The following is a 23,849-nucleotide window of genomic DNA, read 5'->3' as shown; positions in this document are numbered from 1 at the left end:
TATAGTTCCAGTTGCTTTATTACCAATTTATCGTACTAATACGAATTTTTCTAATGAGGAGCTGATTAATTTGGCTTTTGTGCCAGAATTGTATAACAAAAATGTGCTACTAGCAATAAAAATTTATCATCAGCAATTCCCTGATAGATGAAAACCAAGAAGAGAAACTTTTGAAAGTTTACTAGAACGGTTTCAATGGATTGGATGCTTAGATTTCGAGAAATCTGGTCGAACCAAAAATATTGTAAATGAATATAATAAATTAAATGTAATCCTTAGTGTCACTGAGGATCTGCATCTTAGTATGACCATTCTTATAATCTAAGTGTCTAGTCTGTTGAAACCGTCTTAGTATACTTTCAAAAGTTTCTCTTCTTGGTTGTCGTCTGTCAGGGAATTGCTGATGATAAATTCTTATTGCTAGTAGCACATTTTTGTTATACTCTCCACATGACATAACACGAGAATTTTACTGTCACCGTTGCATGTGGTTGTCTTTTTAAAGACAGATCACATGCTATGATATTTTGTGACGGATATTCTTGGGTGTGGGTTGATTTCATGTAATCAAATGAACTATCTTTCAGTAAAGTCGTCCCACGAACGCAACTCATAAATATTGGCAATATCATTTTAAAGTCTTCTACTTTAAAATATATAATATATGTATGTCTGAATTGCCGATATAAATGAGCCAGATTAAATAAATTATTAAAAGAATTTTTTACTAAGCAACAACATTTTTGTTTAATTTATTAATATGTATTTTGTATTTTGACAACGACATCCGATATGGAAGTCGAAACGTTAATAAAATCATTTTTTTAGTTAAATTGTGGCTTATTTCGCATTTAGAATAGTTGAGATACAAGGTGTTGAAATTTTTCTTTCAAACTGCCAATTTATTTATTGCTCTAAAACCGGTTAAGCTGTGAAAATGAAATTTGATGGGTATTAAGAGATAGTCGTTACGCATTTTTAACATACAAATAAGAATTTTGTATTCATTATTGGCGCGCATACGGGCAAGAATATGGTAAGAATTTTTTAAAGAAAAAAAAATAGTACGCCACAGATATTTCAAATTTAAAATTATTTTTGCATTCCTTATTTAACGTATAATAAAAAACCTCTCTTGTCTTATTTTCATATGGTGCACCGTTTTTATGTAAAAAAATAAATATCTTAGCGCGTTTTTCATTTCTTTAATACATTATCAAGAACTATCTAATGCAATAATAATAATAATAAATTAGAATAATAACAGAAAATAACACCAATAAGATTTAAACTATGCGCAAAGCTACAACAAATGTTCAAAATGACCTTCAGAGGCGACAGAAGAATTTTATATTCATCATTGGCGTGCGTACGAGTAATGGTCTGAATTTTTTTAATGAAAAAAATAGTGCGCTACTGAGATATTTCAAATTAAAAACCATTTTTGAATTCCTCGTTTAATTTACGACAAAAAATCTTTCTTTGTTGTTTTATTTTCATATGAGCCGCCGTTTTTATGCAAAAAAAATAAAACATCTTAACGTCTACAAAGTATTTGATATAAGTAGGTATCTATTCATATGGAAATTACCTCGAATACTTTGTAAGCGTAAAGATGTATTATTTTTTTGTATAAAAACGGCGCCTCATATGAAAAAAAAGGCAAGATATATTTTTTGTCGTAAATTGAACGAGGAATTCAAAAATGATTTTTAATGTGACATATCTCGTACTAGCGATTTTTAATGCGTACTAATTTTTTCTTAAGAAAAATTCAGAGCATTACCCGTACGCGCGCCAATGATGAATATAAAATTATTCTGACACCTCTGAAGAATGTCATTTTAAACGGTGAATTTTTGCAGTTAGGTACCTAGCGTCATGTGTAGTGTGTCTGTTGAGTAAGTGTCTTGTTACTTTGCAAAGTCGACGTCATTGTCATTGCAAAGAGACGCTAATTGTACCTCCGGTGAGTACCGATCCCACAAGGACAGAAACCATTTTCATTTATTAATTTATAATAAACGAAAAATCTCTGACCCTGGTGAGATTCGAACTCACGACCATTCGGACCTTTCGATCTAAAGGTAGGCGCTCTTACCACTGTATTTTAAACATTTGTTGTAGCTTTGCGTCTAGTTTAAATTTTATTGGTGTTATTTTCTGTTATTATTCTAGTTTATTATTATTCTATTAGAAAGTTCTTGGTAATGTATTAAAGACATGAAAAATACGCGCCAAGATATTTATTTTTTTTTCATAAAAACGGTGCACCATATGAAAATATGACAAGAGAGGGTTTTTATCATAAATTAATTGAGGAATTCAAAAATACAGTGGAACCTCGATAACTCGGATTAATCGGGACCGCGACCGATCCGGGTTATCGAAAATCCGAGATAGCCGGAGAATATGATAAAAATTAATAAAATACGGTATACTTACAGATAAACTCCGTTAGAATTGAAATAACATGAAATATATTTATAAATATGCACAGTACCTACTCATTAAAATTACTAAAAAAAAAACACCAAACCCAAACGTAAGCAAATGGAAGCGAACAATACAAGACACACAATACTAAAGACCATTGTTTATAAAAGAATTTTTTAAATAGTCTTTCCTAAACAATGCTGACAGTTTGAAATAAAAAGGAATAGATACTACAGACAGGTGGCTGTTGTTTCTGCGGCGTGTGCTATGAGTCATTTTTAATATCGTACAGTTCAAATTACACACATACACATTATCTCTCAAATATTATATTATGTACATACATTTTTATTCTTGAAAGGTTTGTCTGATAATTAACTATTTTGATTGGAAATAAGCCACAATTAAATTGAAAAATACAAAATATTGAAAATCAAAATGTTTATCTGATGAAAAATCAGTCCGGGTTAGCCGGACTTCCGGGTTATCGGGGGCCGACTTATCGGGGTTCCACTGTAATTTTAAATTTGAAATGTCTCAGTGGCGTACGATTTTATTCTTTAAAAAAATTCAGACCATTACCCGAATGCCCGCCAGTGATGAATACAAAATTCTTATTTGTATGTCAAAAATGAGCAATAACTATCTCTTAAAACCCAGCAAGTTTCATTTTCAGAGCTTAACCGGTCTTAGAGCAATAAATAAATTGGGAGTTTGAAAGAAAAATTTCAACACCCCGTATCTCGCAAACGAATATTTTACTGACATATGTTTATAGAGCAAACTGTCATTATTTTTTATGTAGAATTACCCCTTAAAGTTTTTCATTATCATTTAGAAACACCCTGTATATTCTCATATTGACCTAAAACAATTCTAGAAAAACAACTTACCCGTGTCATTGTGTCGTGCACATTAGGCAGAGGTAGTCTAGGCAAGGATCCCTGATAACTGTACAATTTCGGAGTATTCCATCCGATAAAAGTTTTGACTAGAACTACCCATATTTTCGATTTTAAAGAAGGCGTGCTTCCTCTTGCTCTCGATTCGTACATCCATCCTTTGTACATAAATAGTAACTTTAAAATATACCTAATAATATATATCGCCGTTAGCCAAAAAACTAGTGATGTTAGGAAGCAGGCTGCTAGTTGCCAGTGAAGTGTGTCACTGAAAACAAAAAAGGTTTTAAAATACTAGTTAAAAGATGAACCTAAAAAGCTTTTTTCCAGTTTAACAGAATGCAGTCCTCACTCATTAATTTTGAAGTTTTTAAGTAACATAACAATTAATTTAATTTACAAATCTACAAGGAAAAAAAATGAAGCCAAATAAGTGGTGTTTTGTTCCTGGGTGTGTACATACATCAAAAAACAATTCTGACAAGATTTTTATTACCGTTCCAAACAATTTAAAACAGAAAAAGAAATTGGAACTTTACCAGCTGCAGACGGGGGATGTGAATTGCATAGTGTAGAATTCCTTCCCTCTCGTCTTCACTGCAGCATCCATTTGACTTGCAAATTGTAGAAGTCTTGGAGGTGTCACCAGGAAAGTGTACCAATAAGTTTTCAATTTAAAAATCTTTTAGTAATATTTTTAATATTTTCAATATTAATAATTTACTATTAGGATTGAAAACTACTTCGTCTTTCAATGCCAGATGGCGCTAGCCACCTACTATCATCACTTCAGTTGCAATGGGTGGGAAAACCTCTCGATACGAATCAGTTAAAATATGGAGAACAGTGCCTAGGTTCCTTCCGATGAAGGCTCCAATAAGAGCCGAAAATCGCGATTCAAGGGACTGGACTGCACTCCGTATTCTAATTGAAAAGTAAGATTGTTTTGACTTCGCATTGCAGCTGAATAAAAATGGTATACATTTTTATTTTTAAGAAAAAGAAATGTTTTGTTGCAGCTGTTGCATCAAGGAAGTGTCAATAAAAACCAAGTTTTTCTCTTGTGAAAATCACTGTCTTGTACGTTATGGATCTTTTTCTAAATAAATAAGATTTTAAATTACTCATTTTTACCCAATTCTATGATATATTTTAGATTTAAGTTAGTTTGGTTATAAAAAACTAAATTATAAAAATTCCTAATAAATGGGTTAGCAATAAAATTTTTTACAAAAATGAAAAAGTACCTATACTAAATTTACAATCAAGATGCAGTATAAATAAACAAACCCAAACACGTTAAATGCTACTAGGAGCACTCCCGAATCATAATTTACAATGTATAAACTTTGGATATCATGATTTGGGATTTACAATGTATTGTTATATTTCTATTTGATATGAAAATTAAATTTTGATAATTATAAACAAAATTCAATTCAATATAAAATATTTTCAATTTTCTCAACCACGGGCATATAAATTTAAAACAACCTGTATACAACAAATTGTTATATGTAATTTTAAGAAGTGATTAGAATAAGCGTACGAAACTCGGAACAATGTGCTTAGAATAAACAAAGTGAATGACGCGTACCATTATCGTTTCTTCGCGGAAGGTCGATCATTAGCCTATGCTAAATAAAACTCAGTGAAATAGATGATAGTTCATTATCGTTTTTCGCGGAAGGTTTCGATCATTAGCCTATGCTAAATAAGACTCATTTGAAAGAGAGAATAGGTCATTAAAATTTGTAAATAGTTAGAAAGTATTTTAGAATGGGAATTAAATATTTTCTTTTGAAATCCATTAAGCATATTTAGAAAGATTAAAAATTGGTTTTGAGGAATATTACGAATGAGAGTTGGTGGTGGAAGATTGATTTGTGAATTTGGAAGGGATATTTAGAAAGTAGGGGAATGAATGACAAAGTGAGAGCAGAATGTTTTGAGCTGTCGAGAAGTGAAGTCGAGTAGTAGACGGTAGTGTTCGAGGAGTGAGAAAGCCGGTGTAGTTCCGTGAGTGTGGAGTATCTATCGTGGAACGAGAAGTAGGCCAGGTCGAGAGTAAAAGAACCTCCTTGAGCCCAGAGTGTCCCGGTAGCTGATAGCAGTTTCGAAAAAGGTAGAACACAGCATCACGACAAAAGCAGGAACGAGAGCTATTCGAGCTAGTTTTTCAAAGGAGAACATCACTGGAAGCCAGGACGAGGTTTGATCGCAGCCAAGGATAGCAGGAAAGGGTTTTGTGTGAGGACATTTTCAGTTCACCAGGAAAAGGTCAGTCTCATTTGTTTGGACATGAATGTATGGGTTTTTCGTATTAAATTCCACATAAAAAATTGAATAACATAATCAATAATATCAGAAAAGCTTCATCAAACTTAAATAGAGTTGTTCCTAATAACTCCTAATAGTTAAATGTTAATAAAAACTTTCAATTGAAAACCAAAAGGAAATAAGATTCCCATTTGTAAATGTTATGTTTAAGAATAATAAGAAATAGCAAATATTAAGCATTGGTTGCCTTTTAAATAAAATAAAAAATATTTTGATTATAATTGTAACCCATATGTGTATTTTTTTTACTCTTTTCTTTTCTATCCCGATTAGGAACCATTAAGAAATATTTAGAAGCCACGGAAGTAAGTAATTAATTTATAATTCGCCCTGAGATTGAAAACATATTGATATGTGATCTGGTTAATTAATTGGATTAGTATTAATACATTGATTAAATTAAGTAACATATAAGAATATTATCTCATATCAATAATCAAGATCACATCAACTGTCGTCCAACGTGGAAAGCATTGTAAAGTATTTCTAGTGGCAAATTTGAAGGATAGAAAGAGTAAAGCCGGTATTTGAAAATTTATATGCCTGTGGTAAAAAGTGAGATACTTACATTTGATAACATAAAATTTTAGATCTCTTTAGGTACAAATTTTACATAACTGATTTAATATTTTATTTTTACGATATTTACATTTGATATATTTATTGACAATTTATAATATTTGGGTGAGAAAAAGTCGTCTTGGTAACATACTAGTAAAATTTCATATTTGGCGGGGACAGTACTTCTTGAAAACAAATGTCTGTGACAAGAAGCCAAAGCAAGGACAACAAAAAACAAAAAGAACATTCAGACCAAGAAGATATTTTAGACAAGACAATCATGGCATCAGAACAGCAAGAATTATCAGGAATAGATAAACTATTACAACTGATGCAACTCCAGTCACAAAAAATGGATGAAGCAAAAAGGACAATGGATAAAAATCAGGAGGAAACAAAACTAGCAATGGATGAAGCAAAAAGGACAATGGATAAAAATCAGGAAGAAACATCAAAGAAAATGGATAAAGTGGATCAAAAAATGGAGGAAACACAACAAAAAATGGAACAGAAAATGGATAAAGTGGAGAAAAAAATGGATGACAATCAACAGGAAACAAAACAAGCGATAGAAGAGAACAATAAGAAAATAGAGGAACGCATAGAAAAGTATGAAATGAAAATTAAAGATCACATGCAAAAACAAGAAATGAGAATGAAGGACCACATGAAAGAACAAGAAATGAAAATTCAAAATAAAATGAAGGAGTTAACGAATTGCCAGAAAAAAGAAATGGAAAGTTTGGAAAACAAGTTGCAAAACGCTATTCAAGCAGACATAGAAGAAGTGGAAAGAAAGATTGCGGAAATCAATACGCAACAAAATGTCGGAGAAAGAAGAGAAATGGTTATACATAGCACAGATGACGTGAAGATAAGGTTTGGCGGGGATGTAAGAAGATTACACCCAGTGCCGTTCATTAATAGCCTGAAAAAGAAAATACAACACATCGGAAATTTCGATACAGCAAAAGAAACTATCAGAAACCATCTCAAATATGAAGCAAGCCTATGGTTCGATAGTAAAGAAGAAGAATTCGGCAATTGGCAACAATTTGAACAAAAATTTTTGAATTATTTCTGGGGAAAGGTCCAACAATTGGAAATTAACAAGGAATTGCAAAATGGGAAATACAATGATAGGATGGGTGTATCAGAAAGGACATATGCTTTGCAAATTTACAATAATGCAAAACATTTACAATATAATTACTCATCGGAACAATTAGTCGAACTGATTGCAAGACATTTCGAGGAAACGCTGGAAGACCATATCACATTGCAAAATTACAAAGACATAGATAGTTTATGCCAATTCCTACAAATAAGAGAATCACGTCTAAGAGAAAGAAAATCAAGAAGGTCGCGAGAAGATTACAGGCCCCGAGAAACACAAGATTACAGAGATAGAAATCAAAATAGGAGGGACTATACAAGACGAGATTTTAATCCCAGAAGGGAAAACGAAAATAGAGACAACGGAAGAGGAAATTATGAACAAAGAAATAGGCAATGGAATGAGGACAGAAATCGAGAATACCAGAATAGAAACACCACACGCTCAAATCAAGAAAACAGAAATAATGGTAGACAAAATGAACAGGGATATCGAGAAAACCGAAACAGATCCGACAGACCAAGAGAAAATAGAAGAGAAGTGAATAATACCCAGACAGATGAATATGACGGAGAGAGACATTATGACGAAAATATAAACAACGATGAGCAACCGGCGTCTTTTCACGACGGCGCTCACTAAAAACCAAAAATCAAACAGGAATCTTTTGTCACCCCAAGGAGTTTATTAAATTGGCAGGAAACAACGAAAAGAAAAATGGAGTTAATTTAAAATTTGTGGATGGATTTATCAACGAGAAACCAATTAAAATTATGATAGACACTGGATCTGAAATAACATTGGTCAACAGAAAACTAATAGAAGAAGTTAACTTAACAAATTTAATTTATAAAATACCTAGGGTAAATTTAGTGGGCGCAAACAAACGGACATTGGCAACTATAAATGAAGGCATACGAGTAATGGTACGACTGGGCAAGAATATGTATGCACTACAATGTGTAATAATGCCAAACATGTCACATGACATGATAGTAGGAGTGGACGAATTGGCAGAAAAACATGTAGTGATAGATTTTAAAAATAATACGATGAAACTAACAGAAGAAAAAGAAAAAGAACAGGACAAGGAACATGAGAAACAAAATACGGACGAATCAGGTAAAGAACAAACAGTGGAAATGAATTTGGCAGCGAAGCAAGGACAAAGAAGAAAAAGGAGAAAAGGTCAGAAAAAGATAAAAGAAAATGAAACCTGTGGCTCCTCAAAAGAAGAGTTGAGCCCAGAAGAAGAAAATTTGAGAGTATCAGAAACAAAGGAAACCTGGGATTCCTCAAAAGAAGAGACGGGCTCAGGAGAAGAAGAAATAAAGCTAAAAAATGAAAGTGAAAAGAATATGATTGAAACAGTGGTATTTGAAGAGGAGGTATATGCAAACGAGGATGCAGAATGCACGGTAAACATGTGTGAAGAATCTGAGAAAAAAGACAGAAAATTGATATGTGGAGAAGGGAAAGAAAAAGAATTGCGGTTGATGTTAAGAAACTACGAAAATTTGATCAATGAGGAAAACAGAGTGGCTAAAAAGTACGAACATTCATTTGAGGTGAAAAACTTGGGAAATTTTCGATCAAAGACTTACCCGATTCCATACAAGTATCGACAAGAGGTGAAAGAAGAAATAAATAAAATGTTGGAAGATCAAATCATCGAAAGATGTGATTCACCGTATGTTAACCCGATTGTGATAGTAAAGAAAAGCAGTGGAGAATTGAGATTATGTTTAGATGCCAGGAATATCAACCAGCACACTGTATCACAATATGAATCACCTCTAAACATCGAGGCCATTTTTGGAAGAATCACCGGGTCACACATATTTTCGAAAATTGACTTAAAACACAGTTTTTGGTTGATACCGTTAGCTGAAAAGTGTAGAAACTACACCGCTTTTTCTATTGATGGTATTGTCTACCGGTTTAAGGTAGTGCCGTTTGGATTGCAGAGTGCTTGTGCTGCACTCGTCCGAGCTCTACATACCATTTTGAATCGCCACGAAGATTTCATAGTTCATTATATCGATGATTTATTAATTTTTTCACAAGATACTCAGAGTCATCTGAAACACATAGAAATAATTCTGGAAGAATTGGACACAGCGGGATTGAAATTAAACATTGAAAAATGTCAATTTTTTCAAAAAGAAGTCATTTATTTGGGTTTTCAATTGGACACCAAAACAGTAAGATTATCCGAAGACAGAGTCAAGCTCATAGATGAATACCCAAGACCAACGAATTTGAAAACATTGAGAGGTTTTCTTGGCACGATTAATTATTTTAAAAAACTGATTCCCGATTTGAGCCAAAAGGAAATCCCTCTGATAAAGTTGCTTAAAAAAGGAATAAAATGGAATTGGAAAGAAGAACAGGAGGAAGCTTTCGAAACATTAAAACGAGAATTCGCAAAAGGAACGAAAATATACCACCCCATTTACAATTTACCTTTTATACTCCGAACTGATGCGTCCATACAAAAATTTGCAGGAGTTCTGTCTCAAATACAAAACGACCAAGAAGTGCCGATATGTTTTATATCGCGAGTGACTAAAACACATGAGAGAAAATATAGTGTTACAGAATTGGAGTTTGCCAGTGTACTATATTGCGTGAACAAATTGAGGTTTTACTTATTGGGAGCAAAATTCACAATCGAAACAGACCATGCAGCTTTAGTACATATCATGAAGAATAGATTAGTAAATAATAGAATACATAGAGGTATTCTATTATTACAGGAGTATGATTTTGAGTTCCGATATATAAAAGGAAAAGACAACATAATAGCCGACGCTCTAACACGGGATGAGGACACGGGAAAAAAGGAAACAATTACTCTACAGGTGGGACTAAATAGATTAATACAAGAAGAAGGGATATATTCGTTAAATGAGATAAGGACAAACCAAGAAGACCTAGAGGAAAGAGAGAAAAGAAGAGCGGAAGTAGAAAATGACATATATTTTAAGAGAATAGACGGAAAGGAACTATATTTAGTGACACAGACATTGGCCGAAAAGATAATAAAGAAATTACATGAGGACAATGGGCATATCGGTAGCAGAAAAGTTTGGCTCGTTTTTAGGGAAAATTACATCAGCCGACAGGATTACCGCATTGCAAAGGAAATTACCCAGAAGTGCGATGTATGTCAAAAATATAAGAGTCGGAATTTCAAAAACGAAAATGTTGCCAAAAATATTGAAGCCCGAAACAAACTAGACATTGTAGCAATAGATATGTTAAGCGATCTAATTATGACCACTAAAAGGAACAAACATATTCTGGTAATGGTGGATGTGTTTTCAAAATACGTAAAATTATATAGTTGCCGCACCACAAAGGGGGAGGAAATATTAAGAAAAATCGACAATTTTATAGCCATAGTAGGAACACCAAAAAAGATCCTACTGGACAATGCAACGTATTTCCGAAATGATCGTTTCAAGGGACAACTTCGAGAACGAGGAATAGAGACAAATTTTGTCAGCATCAGGCATCCACAGAGTAATCCTTCGGAACGATTCATACAGGAAGTGACGAAATTTCTTCGCATTGCAACAGATGGTCAACATCGCCACTGGGACAGGAAAATGGCGGAAATAGAAAGGTATCTAAATACAATTCCGAGCACAGTAACAAAAGAGACCCCAGAATACATCATGAAGGGTGTATTGCCGATAAGGCCATGGGAAGACCAAGAGCCAAAAGAATATCAACAGGTGATTGAAACCGTACAGAGAAGATTACGGCGAAGCAACGAATATCCAAAGACAGGAACAAAATAGAAAAAGAAGACCAGTGACTTTCCAAAAGGGTGAAAAAGTACTCGTGAGGGCATTACGAGTATCAAATCTTCCTGGGGGCATCTGCGCAAAGTTGATGCCTGTTTTCGAAGGCCCGTACATCGTGAATAATGAAAATGGGATAAATAGTTATGAGTTGAGGCACAGGAACTCGGAAAAGATCCGAGGAATTTATAATATTCACGATGTATACAAATATCACGAATAAAAGACAGAATTACATGAAGTAGATAGTAAGTTAGGATATAAGACGTAGATTAAAGTAAGGAAATATACAGGGAGTTGGTTTTGCCTCGAGAAAATTTATTTAAAAATGCAGATAAATTTTATCGAATACAAGGCGGGGATTTGTTATATTTCTATTTGATATGAAAATTAAATTTTGATAATTATAAACAAAATTCAATTCAATATAAAATATTTTCAATTTTCTCAACCACGGGCATATAAATTTAAAACAACCTGTATACAACAAATTGTTATATGTAATTTTAAGAAGTGATTAGAATAAGCGTACGAAACTCGGAACAATGTGCTTAGAATAAACAAAGTGAATGACGCGTACCATTATCGTTTCTTCGCGGAAGGTCGATCATTAGCCTATGCTAAATAAAACTCAGTGAAATAGATGATAGTTCATTATCGTTTTTCGCGGAAGGTTTCGATCATTAGCCTATGCTAAATAAGACTCATTTGAAAGAGAGAATAGGTCATTAAAATTTGTAAATAGTTAGAAAGTATTTTAGAATGGGAATTAAATATTTTCTTTTGAAATCCATTAAGCATATTTAGAAAGATTAAAAATTGGTTTTGAGGAATATTACGAATGAGAGTTGGTGGTGGAAGATTGATTTGTGAATTTGGAAGGGATATTTAGAAAGTAGGGGAATGAATGACAAAGTGAGAGCAGAATGTTTTGAGCTGTCGAGAAGTGAAGTCGAGTAGTAGACGGTAGTGTTCGAGGAGTGAGAAAGCCGGTGTAGTTCCGTGAGTGTGGAGTATCTATCGTGGAACGAGAAGTAGGCCAGGTCGAGAGTAAAAGAACCTCCTTGAGCCCAGAGTGTCCCGGTAGCTGATAGCAGTTTCGAAAAAGGTAGAACACAGCATCACGACAAAAGCAGGAACGAGAGCTATTCGAGCTAGTTTTTCAAAGGAGAACATCACTGGAAGCCAGGACGAGGTTTGATCGCAGCCAAGGATAGCAGGAAAGGGTTTTGTGTGAGGACATTTTCAGTTCACCAGGAAAAGGTCAGTCTCATTTGTTTGGACATGAATGTATGGGTTTTTCGTATTAAATTCCACATAAAAAATTGAATAACATAATCAATAATATCAGAAAAGCTTCATCAAACTTAAATAGAGTTGTTCCTAATAACTCCTAATAGTTAAATGTTAATAAAAACTTTCAATTGAAAACCAAAAGGAAATAAGATTCCCATTTGTAAATGTTATGTTTAAGAATAATAAGAAATAGCAAATATTAAGCATTGGTTGCCTTTTAAATAAAATAAAAAATATTTTGATTATAATTGTAACCCATATGTGTATTTTTTTTACTCTTTTCTTTTCTATCCCGATTAGGAACCATTAAGAAATATTTAGAAGCCACGGAAGTAAGTAATTAATTTATAATTCGCCCTGAGATTGAAAACATATTGATATGTGATCTGGTTAATTAATTGGATTAGTATTAATACATTGATTAAATTAAGTAACATATAAGAATATTATCTCATATCAATAATCAAGATCACATCAGTATATACATTGTAAATTATGATTCGGTAGTGCTCCTAGTAGCATTTAACGTGTCTTGGTTTGTTTATTTCTACTGCATCTTGATTGTGTAAATTTACTATAGTTTATGATCTCTAAATTTGTCGGGATTCTTAAAAGAGTTGGTACCCATACATAACATAGTAATAAAGTATATTTTATTGACTGACAGACCCTATAATAGACATCATTTAGATTTGTAGGGAATTGTACATAAAAAGTTTTTGGATTCACTGAAAAATATTATATTAAGCGGTACTATTTTATTACAACGTATTCCTATACCTAAGCGGATAAATTTATTAAGAAGGTAGGCGCAAAATCTTAGTCAAACGCTATTTGATTAATTTTTTTTTGAATCCTGAGAAAACTAAAAAATTATTTTTAAAAAATTGAAACGCAGAATGAAAGACTACCTTATTACCGAGGGCCGAAAGTCCGTGAGAATAAACAAAAAGTTTCTTTTGAATGAAATATTTAAAATTAAAATTCACACTAAATTTTCTCTTTGTTTTTTCGCCCCTGTAACTTATTAAAATAAACATTCCACTACACTGTGGTTGATTTATTTCTTTACAAGATGCCAAGAAATCAGACACCATTCTTATATCTACAATACGTAGGTTATGCGAATCAGGTATCTTAAAACCTTTTTCCATTTTATTTATTTATTTGTACCACCTAAAATATGTCCTTAGAAACAGTGTATCCACTTTAAATTAAACAAATTCACTATAAAACTCCCTGATAAAACAAGAAAAGAAACTCCAGAAAACAAAATAAAGTGACTTAAATTTTAAACTTGCTTACTTACGTCAAACAGGTGAAGAATAACACTGTGGAAATAGCGCGCGCTAGAGTATACGACTAGTGACGTCAGAAGCGTTTCATGAAATTTAAAATAATGCTAGATTTCTAATGAAGTTTTTTTTATACACAGGCTTTTTTAATCTTCTTTATAGTTCAGACAATTATTCCTAGGCTGTTTCTTAATCGTTTTACATGTTTAAAATGACCACTTAATTTTTTGTGAACATCCCTATTAATGAGTTCCTGGCCGCCGTATTTCAGCAGTTTGTTATGTATTCATCAGTACCTGGCGATCATCTATTCTTTAAGATCTTCATTCTCGTTTCTGCTTCAGTTTCTTTAGTGATATACCTGTCTTCTGCTTTGTAATCGTGTTCGTCATTGGCTTCTTCACCTTTGTAGAGTTTTCTGAAGTATTTCCTTTGTCACTCTAAGAAAAGACAAAGTGGCGCCCTCTTTGGCAAATCGTTTATAACTTGTTTTCTTTGTTTTAGTTATTAAATATATCTGGTTTAGCTCTAGTAGGTACCATCTTCTAACTTTTCCTTTTTTCTTCTCTCCCATTTTATTTTCGTTTATCTGCTAGCACGACTGTCCAAAGAATCACCCTATTGTGTCTTTAAATCTTCGAATATAGCCAGGGGTGGCCAAACTGTGGCTCTTTGAAGGATAATTTGTGGCTCTCAATAAATCTACCTGAATTACTTTTAATTTTGTGTTTCAAAATGTTTTAAATTACTGACAACAAATATAAAAGACTAGTGTAACATCAGGAATTAGACAAGGAAACCCCTTATCACCATTGCTATTCAATTTGGCCTTAGAATATAAGTAAGATGACAGGTCGAATCCACGGATTCGTGCCTTGCAAATCGAAGATCAAAACTATTGTTAGCCTTTGCTGATGATCTAGGTGCATTCGCTCATTATACAATAGACGTGGGAGAGGTGTTTTCACAACTCGAGGAAGAAACGGGTAGTCTGAGGCTTCGAATAAACGAAGAGAAGACCTAACTAATGACCACAACTTCGAAGTAGTAAGAGTTTAAATATCTAGGGGCAGTAGTCACAGATGATGACCACATATAAGAAGAGGTCTCAGCAAGGATAGCTGCGTGGGAAAGAGAAAGATTATTAAGATCTAAGCTGATAAAAAGACAATCTAAATTAAGACTGTACATGTCTATTAATCGTCCAATTGTTACATATGGAAGTGGAACATGGACTCTACATCGTACGTGAAAGGAAAGTTCTCAGAATGATATTTGGCCCTCAAAGAGAATTGACAGGTGAGCGGAGAAGGCGCAGCCAAGCTGAATTGGTGACTGTATGGTATTGAAAACATCGTCAGATTCAGATATATAAAAAAGCTAAGATAAAATGTGCAGGTCATGTGATAAGATCAGAGGAAGACAGAGTGTTAAAGACAGTGTTTTTTGAGAGACCGGTGAAGGATAATGAAGAATCAAAGTATCCTGAACTAGTAAAAACTGCTTGTAGAATTATTTGCATATTTGAAACAACTATGTGAAACATTTTATGTCACTTTAAAATTCCTGAAATCCAAACTCTGAGAGAAAAATTTAATACCTTTTTTACACTTTTTAAATAATTGTTTAATTGCGGCTCGGGAAAAATTTCAAATTTTGAAAAATGGCTAGGGTCGATTCTCACTATACCTCTCGTTATTCTCACTATACGTTCCGTTTACTTCCCATACCCGTTCCATACACCTCCCATTAATTTAACTACCATTCTCACTAGGCGTCGCGTTTACTTTCCCCATTTAATATTCCACACATTTTGTACCGGTTTGGTAACATTTTACCCTAAATTTTTGGCTCGAATACACGTGTTTTTTTCCGGCTTGATGAAAATATGTGGTCTGAAGAAAATTTAATAATAACAGCTATTATATTGGATGAAGAAAATAATTTAAATAAAAAAAGGAAACGGAAATATTGGATACATAATATGTTAAAAAATAGAAATACTGAAGGAGAATACATAAATTCTTCACTTCCTCTCAGTGTTAATATTATGTCGGTTTCGCCATAATATAGTGTTATTAAGGCATCCTGCCAGTCTATTTGCTTTTTTACTTGATTTCTCACTTCTTTGTCCAGGTCTCCGTGTCCGTGACTTGACAATGTAATTCCGAGGTATTTTACTTCCATTACTTGTTCAATACTAATACCATCAAATTCTATTTTACATCTGATTGGTTCTTTACTGATTACGAATTTTCTGAGAAAACTAAAACAATAGTAATCAGTAAAGAACCAATCAGTATTGAACAAGTAAGGGCTCGTATACATATGCGCTCCGCTCGGTGTGCGAGCCGCTCGCGCGCAGCATGTTTGCTAGATTAGTACGTGTTTTCAAGTGCCGCACAAACGGCTCGCACACGGCGCACCACGATCTAACTTCTGTCGGTTTTTCAACAAACGCTTTGATGGTTCGCAATACGTATTTGGACAGGTTTGCGAGTGGTTTGTTGGTTTTAGCACGCCTGAGTTGAATATTTGTTAGTAATGGAGTGGTCGGAAGGAAATATCAAACGTATTGATGTTTACCGTGGAAAATCATTATTGTGGGATTCTCAAGAAAGGACCATTTAGAAAAACAACTTAAAGCAGATATCTGAAGGGAAATAGAAGCTGAAATAGAAAATATACATGCGGACCAATGTAAAATCGGCCATTTCACATTTGTCTTCTTGCCGGCATGAGAAATACAAAATAAGATTTACTATTTTATTTGGGAATAAGCCACAATTCGAGTTTGAAATCAAGTTTACTTGACGTTTCGACTTTTACTTCGAAAATCGTTATCAATATAAAGAACATTCATAAACTAAAAATTTAACTTTGTTACTGGTGAAGTAACGCAGTTGGAACAAGCAGATATTATAATTGTGTCACCGGAAAGCGAAAAAGGTAACGCACAACTTGGAAGAACCTATAGATTTCTAACTTCGTTTCTGGTGAAGCAACGGAGTTGAAACAAGCAGATATATTATAGCTGGGTCACCGGAAAGCGAAAAAGGTAACGCACAACTTGGAAATACCTATAGTTTTCTAACTTCGTTTTTGGTGAAGTGTGGCGTAATTGTCTTTTTACGTGGTTGACTCTACTATTTTATTGTTTATGTTTTTAGGCACTAAGTTTAATTTAATTGACTTTATTTATTTTTAATAACTTACACTTGAAGAAATAAAGAACACTGAATTTATATCCTTTAATAACACTAATTTACAAACTTAACATTAAAATACTACATTATTTTTATTCGTTACAAAATAACCACGGCTTTATTAAAGATTACACTAAAACAACAATTTATCTAAATGTCTAATATGTACCATTTACATTTACATTTATTTCGCGTCCGAACATCGAACAATGTTACTCGACCGACGACTACAAATTTATAACTAACTCTAATTTCAAAAAATGTCTCTTTATATAGTTATAAAAATTAATCTACTGATTTCCAGAAAAAATCGAAAGATATCTATTATTTACAAAGCAACAAAAGAAAGGTGTATTAGGTGACCTTCTAGATATGCCGATACGTTCGTAAACAGCTGTCTCGCCGACGAACAGGGTTTCAGACACTTCGGCGCCAGAAAGTTCTGGCGTTGACAGGGCCGGCCTGGGACCGTGACAGAAGCAACGCAGTTGAAACAAGCAGATATGTATATTATAATTGTGTCACCGGAAAGCGAAAAAGGTAACGCACAACTTGGAAGAGCCTATAGTTTTCTAACTTTGCTTCTGGTGAAGCAACGGAGTTGGAACAAGCAGATATATTATAATTGTGTCACCGGAAAGCGAAAAAGGCAACGAACAACTTGGAAGAGCCTATAGTTTTCTAACTTCGTTTCCGGTGAAGCAACGGAGTTGAAACAAGCAGATATATTATAACTAGTGTGACCAACACCAATTCAGTCGAATCCGGGACAATGCTGAAAAAAATACCTAAAATCCGGGACTTTTCAATGAAAATCGGGCCTTTTTTTAAATACATATAAAACTTTAATATCATCATTTTATTAATTATTTAACATTTTTATGTTGACAAAAATTTTTTTGATGGAATGGGTTGTAATGATAATTACATTTTTGTTAGTTTTTGACGTTTCGACTTCCAATCCGGAAATCGTTCTCAAAAAACGAAAAATTAGAAAATCAACTAATAGTGTTGGATTTCCATGTAATGGGTTAAAATATAATTATCATTATTTGATATTCATGTTTTTAAATCGTCTTTTCAGAAGACGATAATTAAAATACAGAAACCGGAAAAGTTCAGAGCTTGAGTTTTTGTAGAATTATAATATACGACGACGACGATATAAAATAATGTATGCGTTTTGGAGGTGGTATTAGTATAACAGTCTAGAAATTGTAGACTTTTTTTCGTCCCATGCAGCACCAATTCAATTTGATGTGAATTCTTAGAAGAATGATGTATTAAAAATTTCAAAATGGAATTTTACCGAAACACTGAAAATTCGGATGGCCCGGAAGCCTTGTCCGGGACGCCGGGACACGACTTCGTAATTCGGGCCATGTCCCGGATTTTTCGGGCTAGTTGGTCACACTAATTATAACTGGGTCACCGGAAAGCGAAAAAGGTAACGCACAACTTGGAAATACCTATAGTTTTCTAACTTCGTTTCTGGTGAAGCAACGCAGTTGAAACAAGCAGATATATTATAATTGTGTCGCCGGAAAGCGAAAAAGGTAACGCACAACTTGGAAGAGCCTCTAGTTTTATAACTTCGCTTCTGGTGAAGCAACGGAGTTGGAACAAGAAGAAATATTATAATTGTGTCACCGGAAAGCGAAAAAGCTAACGCACAACTTGGAAGATCCTATAGTTCTCTAACTTTGTTTCTAGTGAAGCGACGCAGTTGGAACAAGCAGATATATTATAAGTGTCACCGGAAAGCGAAAAAGGTAGTCCTTGAAATGTTTAGGACTATATATCCCAGGATGTATAAACGAATGGACAATAAATAGAAGAAAAAGGAATGGAACAACCACATAGCAGAATAGAGAGACACGTATGGTCAAAATAGCAAGAAATGCATCACCAATCGATAGAAGTATCGGCCGACCAAGCAAAAGATGGAGTGACAATCTTACATAGAGGTTATCAATCCGCCAATGAACAAGCAGAATTGCTTATAAAGAGAAATAAGAAAATATTGGATGAAGAAAATATTTTAATTCTTTGGCAACAGCTGGCCAAAATATTGCCTTCTTTAAATGTATTATCACTGTATTTTTTATTTTCAAAATTAAAAAGTCATGCCAGACAAGTTCTATAAATTTCTTGTCGTCCAAATTTATCTCAACATGTATTCCCCCTATCCATAACCGCTATGTACCTATTCCCCCTATCCATACCCTACCCGACAAGTCACACCTTGTCGCAGAAAAAAATACGTGACTGAACCGCGAGGTAATAGAAATATTCACACTATCCATAGGGTACCCGAGACGTCGGCGTCGCCGAAAAATACGTGGCCGATATTGAACGCGAGATTTCGGGAATGGTAGGTAAACGGGACGGAAAGTGGGCATATACTATATGATTTGTATTTAATAATATTTTATGGAAACGGAATGCCACGGATATGGAAAGTAAACGGGAGGTATAGTGAGAAAGGAGTTTGGCCACCCCTGGAATATACAATAAGGAGAGATGATATTGTTCGTCAATACTATACAAATATAAAACATCTCACAAAAATTATGCTAAGCATATATTTATGTTCATCACTATTTGACTGGGTTAAATGAAAATGACTTACCATGGAAGAATTTCTAGAAGTCTGTTCGTTAAATTAAAAGGCACTTTAAAACCACCAAAGTGAAGCGCAGTCGCTATACTCATCAATAGAAACAGGTACCTATAGTGTCCTGGATATACACCATTATGAATACTATTCTGAAAAAGAAAAAAGGACAGATTAATACTTAGCTCATGTAAAATATGTACAAAATAAAATGTACAGATTGTTACAAATAATCAACAATTAATCTGCGACATAAAAGTCAGAGGATCCTCAGGTAAATCTCCAGTTTCGCTCAACTTTGGAACCAGAGATAGGCTGGATCCCGCTTACCAAAAAAAAGTTGATTAATAGCAAGCTGAAAATTTGTTAATAGCTTAAGGGTGTCTAGTCGGACACACTTTGATGTAAGGGAACACTGGAACAATCGGAGGGATACTGTAAGGTCCGTTCTATAATCGGAGGGATACTGAAAGATAAAGAAAATAAAATAATTTAAAATAAATTAAATTAAAAACCTAGAATATTCATTGAGATGCTATGGTTCTTCCTTATAGCTTTTTCTACTTTACACTGAGTTTCAATGAAAGAGTTTTTTGGGAAATTTTGCTCATTGGTGACATTTGGTTGGGGCCAATTTCTAATTTTGTTTTTAGAAAATATATATGTATATATTGTAATGATACATCGATACGCCGAGCGCGCGTCGACACTCGGTACCGAGTGATTCTCTCAAATCGCGCAGATGCCCACTAAGTTCCACCTCTCCGACCCAACACCGGCAGAGGGATATTTAAGAGCACCGCAAGCGACGATCCGTCCGTCAGTCCTGAACGAGTGAACGACCGTTCTGGGCTCCATAACCAGCCAAGCGAAGTGAGCGAGGCAGGCCGACCTGAGTCGCGACGTGCACCGTATTGACGTGATTCGTAAACTTAGCCAGGCCAACTCGACACGCAAGGTGTACCGAAGTGAGGTAATTTGCGATTCGTAATTCAACGGAGGCAAGCGTAGTGAGCGAGTCCCCGATAAATATATATATATATATATATATATATATATATATATATATATATATATATATATTTGAATATCGCTGTTAATTTTGTTCTTCTGTTACAGACGCCCATCCGGAGGAGGACTTCGCTGGGACGAAATAGAATATTGAATTATTATTTTGTACATAATTTAGAATTAATAGATTTGCTTTGTTTTCAACCTGTGTTTTACTGAGTCTGTCGTCCTAAAAGAACTACCCGTTACAATATCACGGGCAATAACGTAAATCCGGCCAATAACGTTAATAACCGGTCAATATCGACAATGGCCTGTTGAATTAGTCACTGTCGAAAATGGCCGGGTATTAACGTTATTGTCCATAGAAACTGGACATTGATGATAATTTTAAATTATTGATAACATTTCCATCATTGCCCGGTCAATGTCAACAATTCCCGTTGTTAATCGGTCAATGTTGAAATTTAGACTAAAAGATAGGTTAAGTTTATTATTTGCTTCATTTCTGTGCTCGTGCTGAAATTACTCTTAGGTAGTAAATTTATCTAAAAAGTGTTACAAAATGCCATGGTTCCACTATCTTGTCAAAATAAAAATGATTAACCTTCAAAAGCTATCTTATATAAAAAAATAATAGGACATCATAATAATTTTATTTATTTATCAACATTGGCCATTTGCTTTCGCCCACTATCGTTATTGACCGGTTATTGATGAAAACTCTAAAGTTTAGGTTATTTTTTTTACAACGTTGGCCAATAGCTGATGTTATTGTCGTTAATGACCGGGCGTTGTTGCAAATAACCAGGGGAAATGGACATTCACGAATTTACATCATTGTCCGTAACATATACACTAGCAGAGTATGATAAGAATCTTTTAATACATCATCCTACTAATGTTTAGAAATATGAAATTGGTAAAAACTACAATGTGTACTAGATTTGCATCAATTTTATTACACATAACCTCTCGACATTATAGTCTTTCACTATAATTCAGTATTTTTTATTCATTTGAAGATAGTCGTGTGGTTTGCTATTTCTACATAATATGTCATATTATTGCGAATGTTTTTGTTGCAATATATTGATAAAAAATATGAATAGACGGATTTCCCAATATTGTTTTCGACCATTTTGTTCTGAATTGCAATAAACTCGTTTTTAATTAAAATCTTGTTAGTTTACAATTAAATAAGTTATCTACGTATTATATTAGTGCAGTCACTGAAGGTTTTCACCTACGATTTCGTTGAACCTCCATCGATTTTTATGAAAATTGGTGAGTAGTTAGAGGATACCTCAAGGAACAAAGGTGACATGATGCCAACTTGCGCTTTTACCCTGGGAGTGGATGCCACCCCTTCTCGGGGGTGAAAATTATTTCATTAAAAATAATACCATAAATCGATATAGGGACAAATTCTAAGCAAAATTTGTTATATAGTTATTAATATAAATCAATACTTTTTGAGTTATTAAAGATCAAAGATTTTATTTTTTCGTAAAAAAAATGCATGTTTTAAAGCTGTTTTTCACGTTTTTCACGTATAAGCTTTTACAAAAAAGTTATTATTACTAAAATTAAAGATAATAAAAAGTTTAATACACTTCTTATTTAAAGAACTACACTAATGTTAATTCAAAGTAAGTTATGGGTAATGGAAGGTATATTTTTCTCGACGAGTGTGCAAATCTAAGTATTTAAGCTTAAATAACGGGAACACGATTCATTTTATAAAATATACCTACTAAACACTTGACAAAGTACTTCGGAATACCTATCAAATGAGCTCCATAAGACGTTAATAGCATCAAAATTAAGCAAGTTATGATGAAAATAAGAGAACCCCTTGGATTTTTTTTGGAAAAAGTGAAAAATAAAACATCGCCATTTCCACAAAAATTAAAATTTATAGAAATCCTTACAAGAGTTTCTTTATAATAGCATAAGTAATGATTTCAACAATTTTGACCGGTTTAGAATGCATATTTTTGAAAAAAAGATATAATTTAAAAAAATCAGAATTTTTCAGATTATGGTAATTTTCATTTTCTTTTAATAATAACTCCAAAAATACTCAATATACGAAAAAAATTATATATAATCAAATTTTAGTTTCTTCTGTATCAAATATTTTACCTGTTTTACTATTTCTGTAGGATACAAAATAACCGAGATAGAAACGTTTTAAGCTTAAATTTTGCCTGCGAGAACCATGTAACCGGGCAATTTAACCTTTTCTTTTTAAAAAAGTAAGGGTTTTAAAAAATTAAGTTCAACGTGGTTTAAAAGCACTTAGTTTTAGCTTTCAAATGGTTTTTAGACGAATCTCATGTCTCAAAATTAATGGAGTTATTTAAAAAAAAAACAATAACATTTTTTGGAAAAATTTTTGGAGCATAAATTTTAATGCTATCAACTTGTTCGTGGGCTCATCTGATAGATATTTTTAAATACTTTGACAAATGTTTAATAAGTTTGTGTTATACAATGCATAATTTTCCCGTTATTTAAACTTGAATACTTAGATTTGGGTAGTCTTGGGTAGATTTAGTTAAAACTAAAGGGTTTTTCTAGTAAGGAATTTATTTCAATTTTTATTATCTTCAATTTTGGTAATATTAACTTTTTCGTAAAAACTTATAGGTTTTGAATTATTTATAAAAAAATCGGTTAAAATCACGCATTTTTCTCAGGAAAAATTAAAATCTTTAATCTTTAATAACTCAAAAAGTTATGATTAATTTCAATAACCTTATATAACAAATTTTGCTTAGAGTTAGTCCCTCTATCGAATTATGGGGTTATTTTTAATAAAATAATTTTCACCCCCGAGAAGTGGCATCCACCCCCAGGGTAAAAGCGCAAGTTGGCACCATGTCACCTTTGTTCCTTGAGATGACCTCTAACCACTCACCAATTTTCATTCAAACTGATGGAGGTTTAACGAAATCGGAGGTAATAGCTCATATCCACCTTCAGTGACTCCACTATATATTATATCTTTATAGAATCACCAGTATTAGAAAATTATTATTATATGTAAGAGCTATTTTCGTCCTCGAAGGATTTTTAAACTTAAAAAGTACGTTTTGGTTAAAATAAAAAAATGAGAACTTCGGAAGTGGTATTGATTTATTAATTTTTATAATGCATATCTGTATAGAGATGTAAACAAGCGTCATAATGATTCGCTTAATCATTAGGCATATTAATAAAGGTCATTACAAAACCTTGAATTATATTA

At 33.3% G+C, this 23,849-nt stretch overlaps 1 protein-coding gene and 1 long non-coding RNA gene across 4 annotated transcripts in view; one reads left to right on the top strand and one right to left on the bottom strand.

The window, feature by feature from the left end:
• The window catches only part of LOC114339714 (carnitine O-palmitoyltransferase 1, liver isoform), a 167,744-nt gene that overhangs the window by 87,481 nt on the left and 56,414 nt on the right, over window positions 1-23,849 (bottom strand). For all 3 annotated transcript variants that reach the window (XM_050662700.1, XM_050662701.1, XM_028290386.2), the window contains exons 3-4: window positions 19,598-19,734; window positions 3,330-3,606 (exon numbers count right to left, since the gene is read on the bottom strand). In XM_050662700.1, coding sequence (XP_050518657.1) covers window positions 3,330-3,606; window positions 19,598-19,734 — 414 coding nt within the window. The remainder of the gene's footprint in view (window positions 1-3,329; window positions 3,607-19,597; window positions 19,735-23,849) is intronic.
• Window positions 20,395-20,797, top strand: LOC126892885 (uncharacterized). The gene is made up of 2 exons (XR_007701032.1): window positions 20,395-20,555; window positions 20,702-20,797. It is a non-coding gene; the product is annotated as an uncharacterized LOC126892885 (long non-coding RNA).

Source organism: Diabrotica virgifera, chromosome 9 (assembly GCF_917563875.1).
Source record: "Diabrotica virgifera virgifera chromosome 9, PGI_DIABVI_V3a".
NCBI classification, from domain to species: Eukaryota; Metazoa; Arthropoda; class Insecta; order Coleoptera; family Chrysomelidae; genus Diabrotica; species Diabrotica virgifera.
Note: the sequence above shows the minus strand (reverse complement) of the source record. Positions and strands in the feature narration are given on the sequence as shown.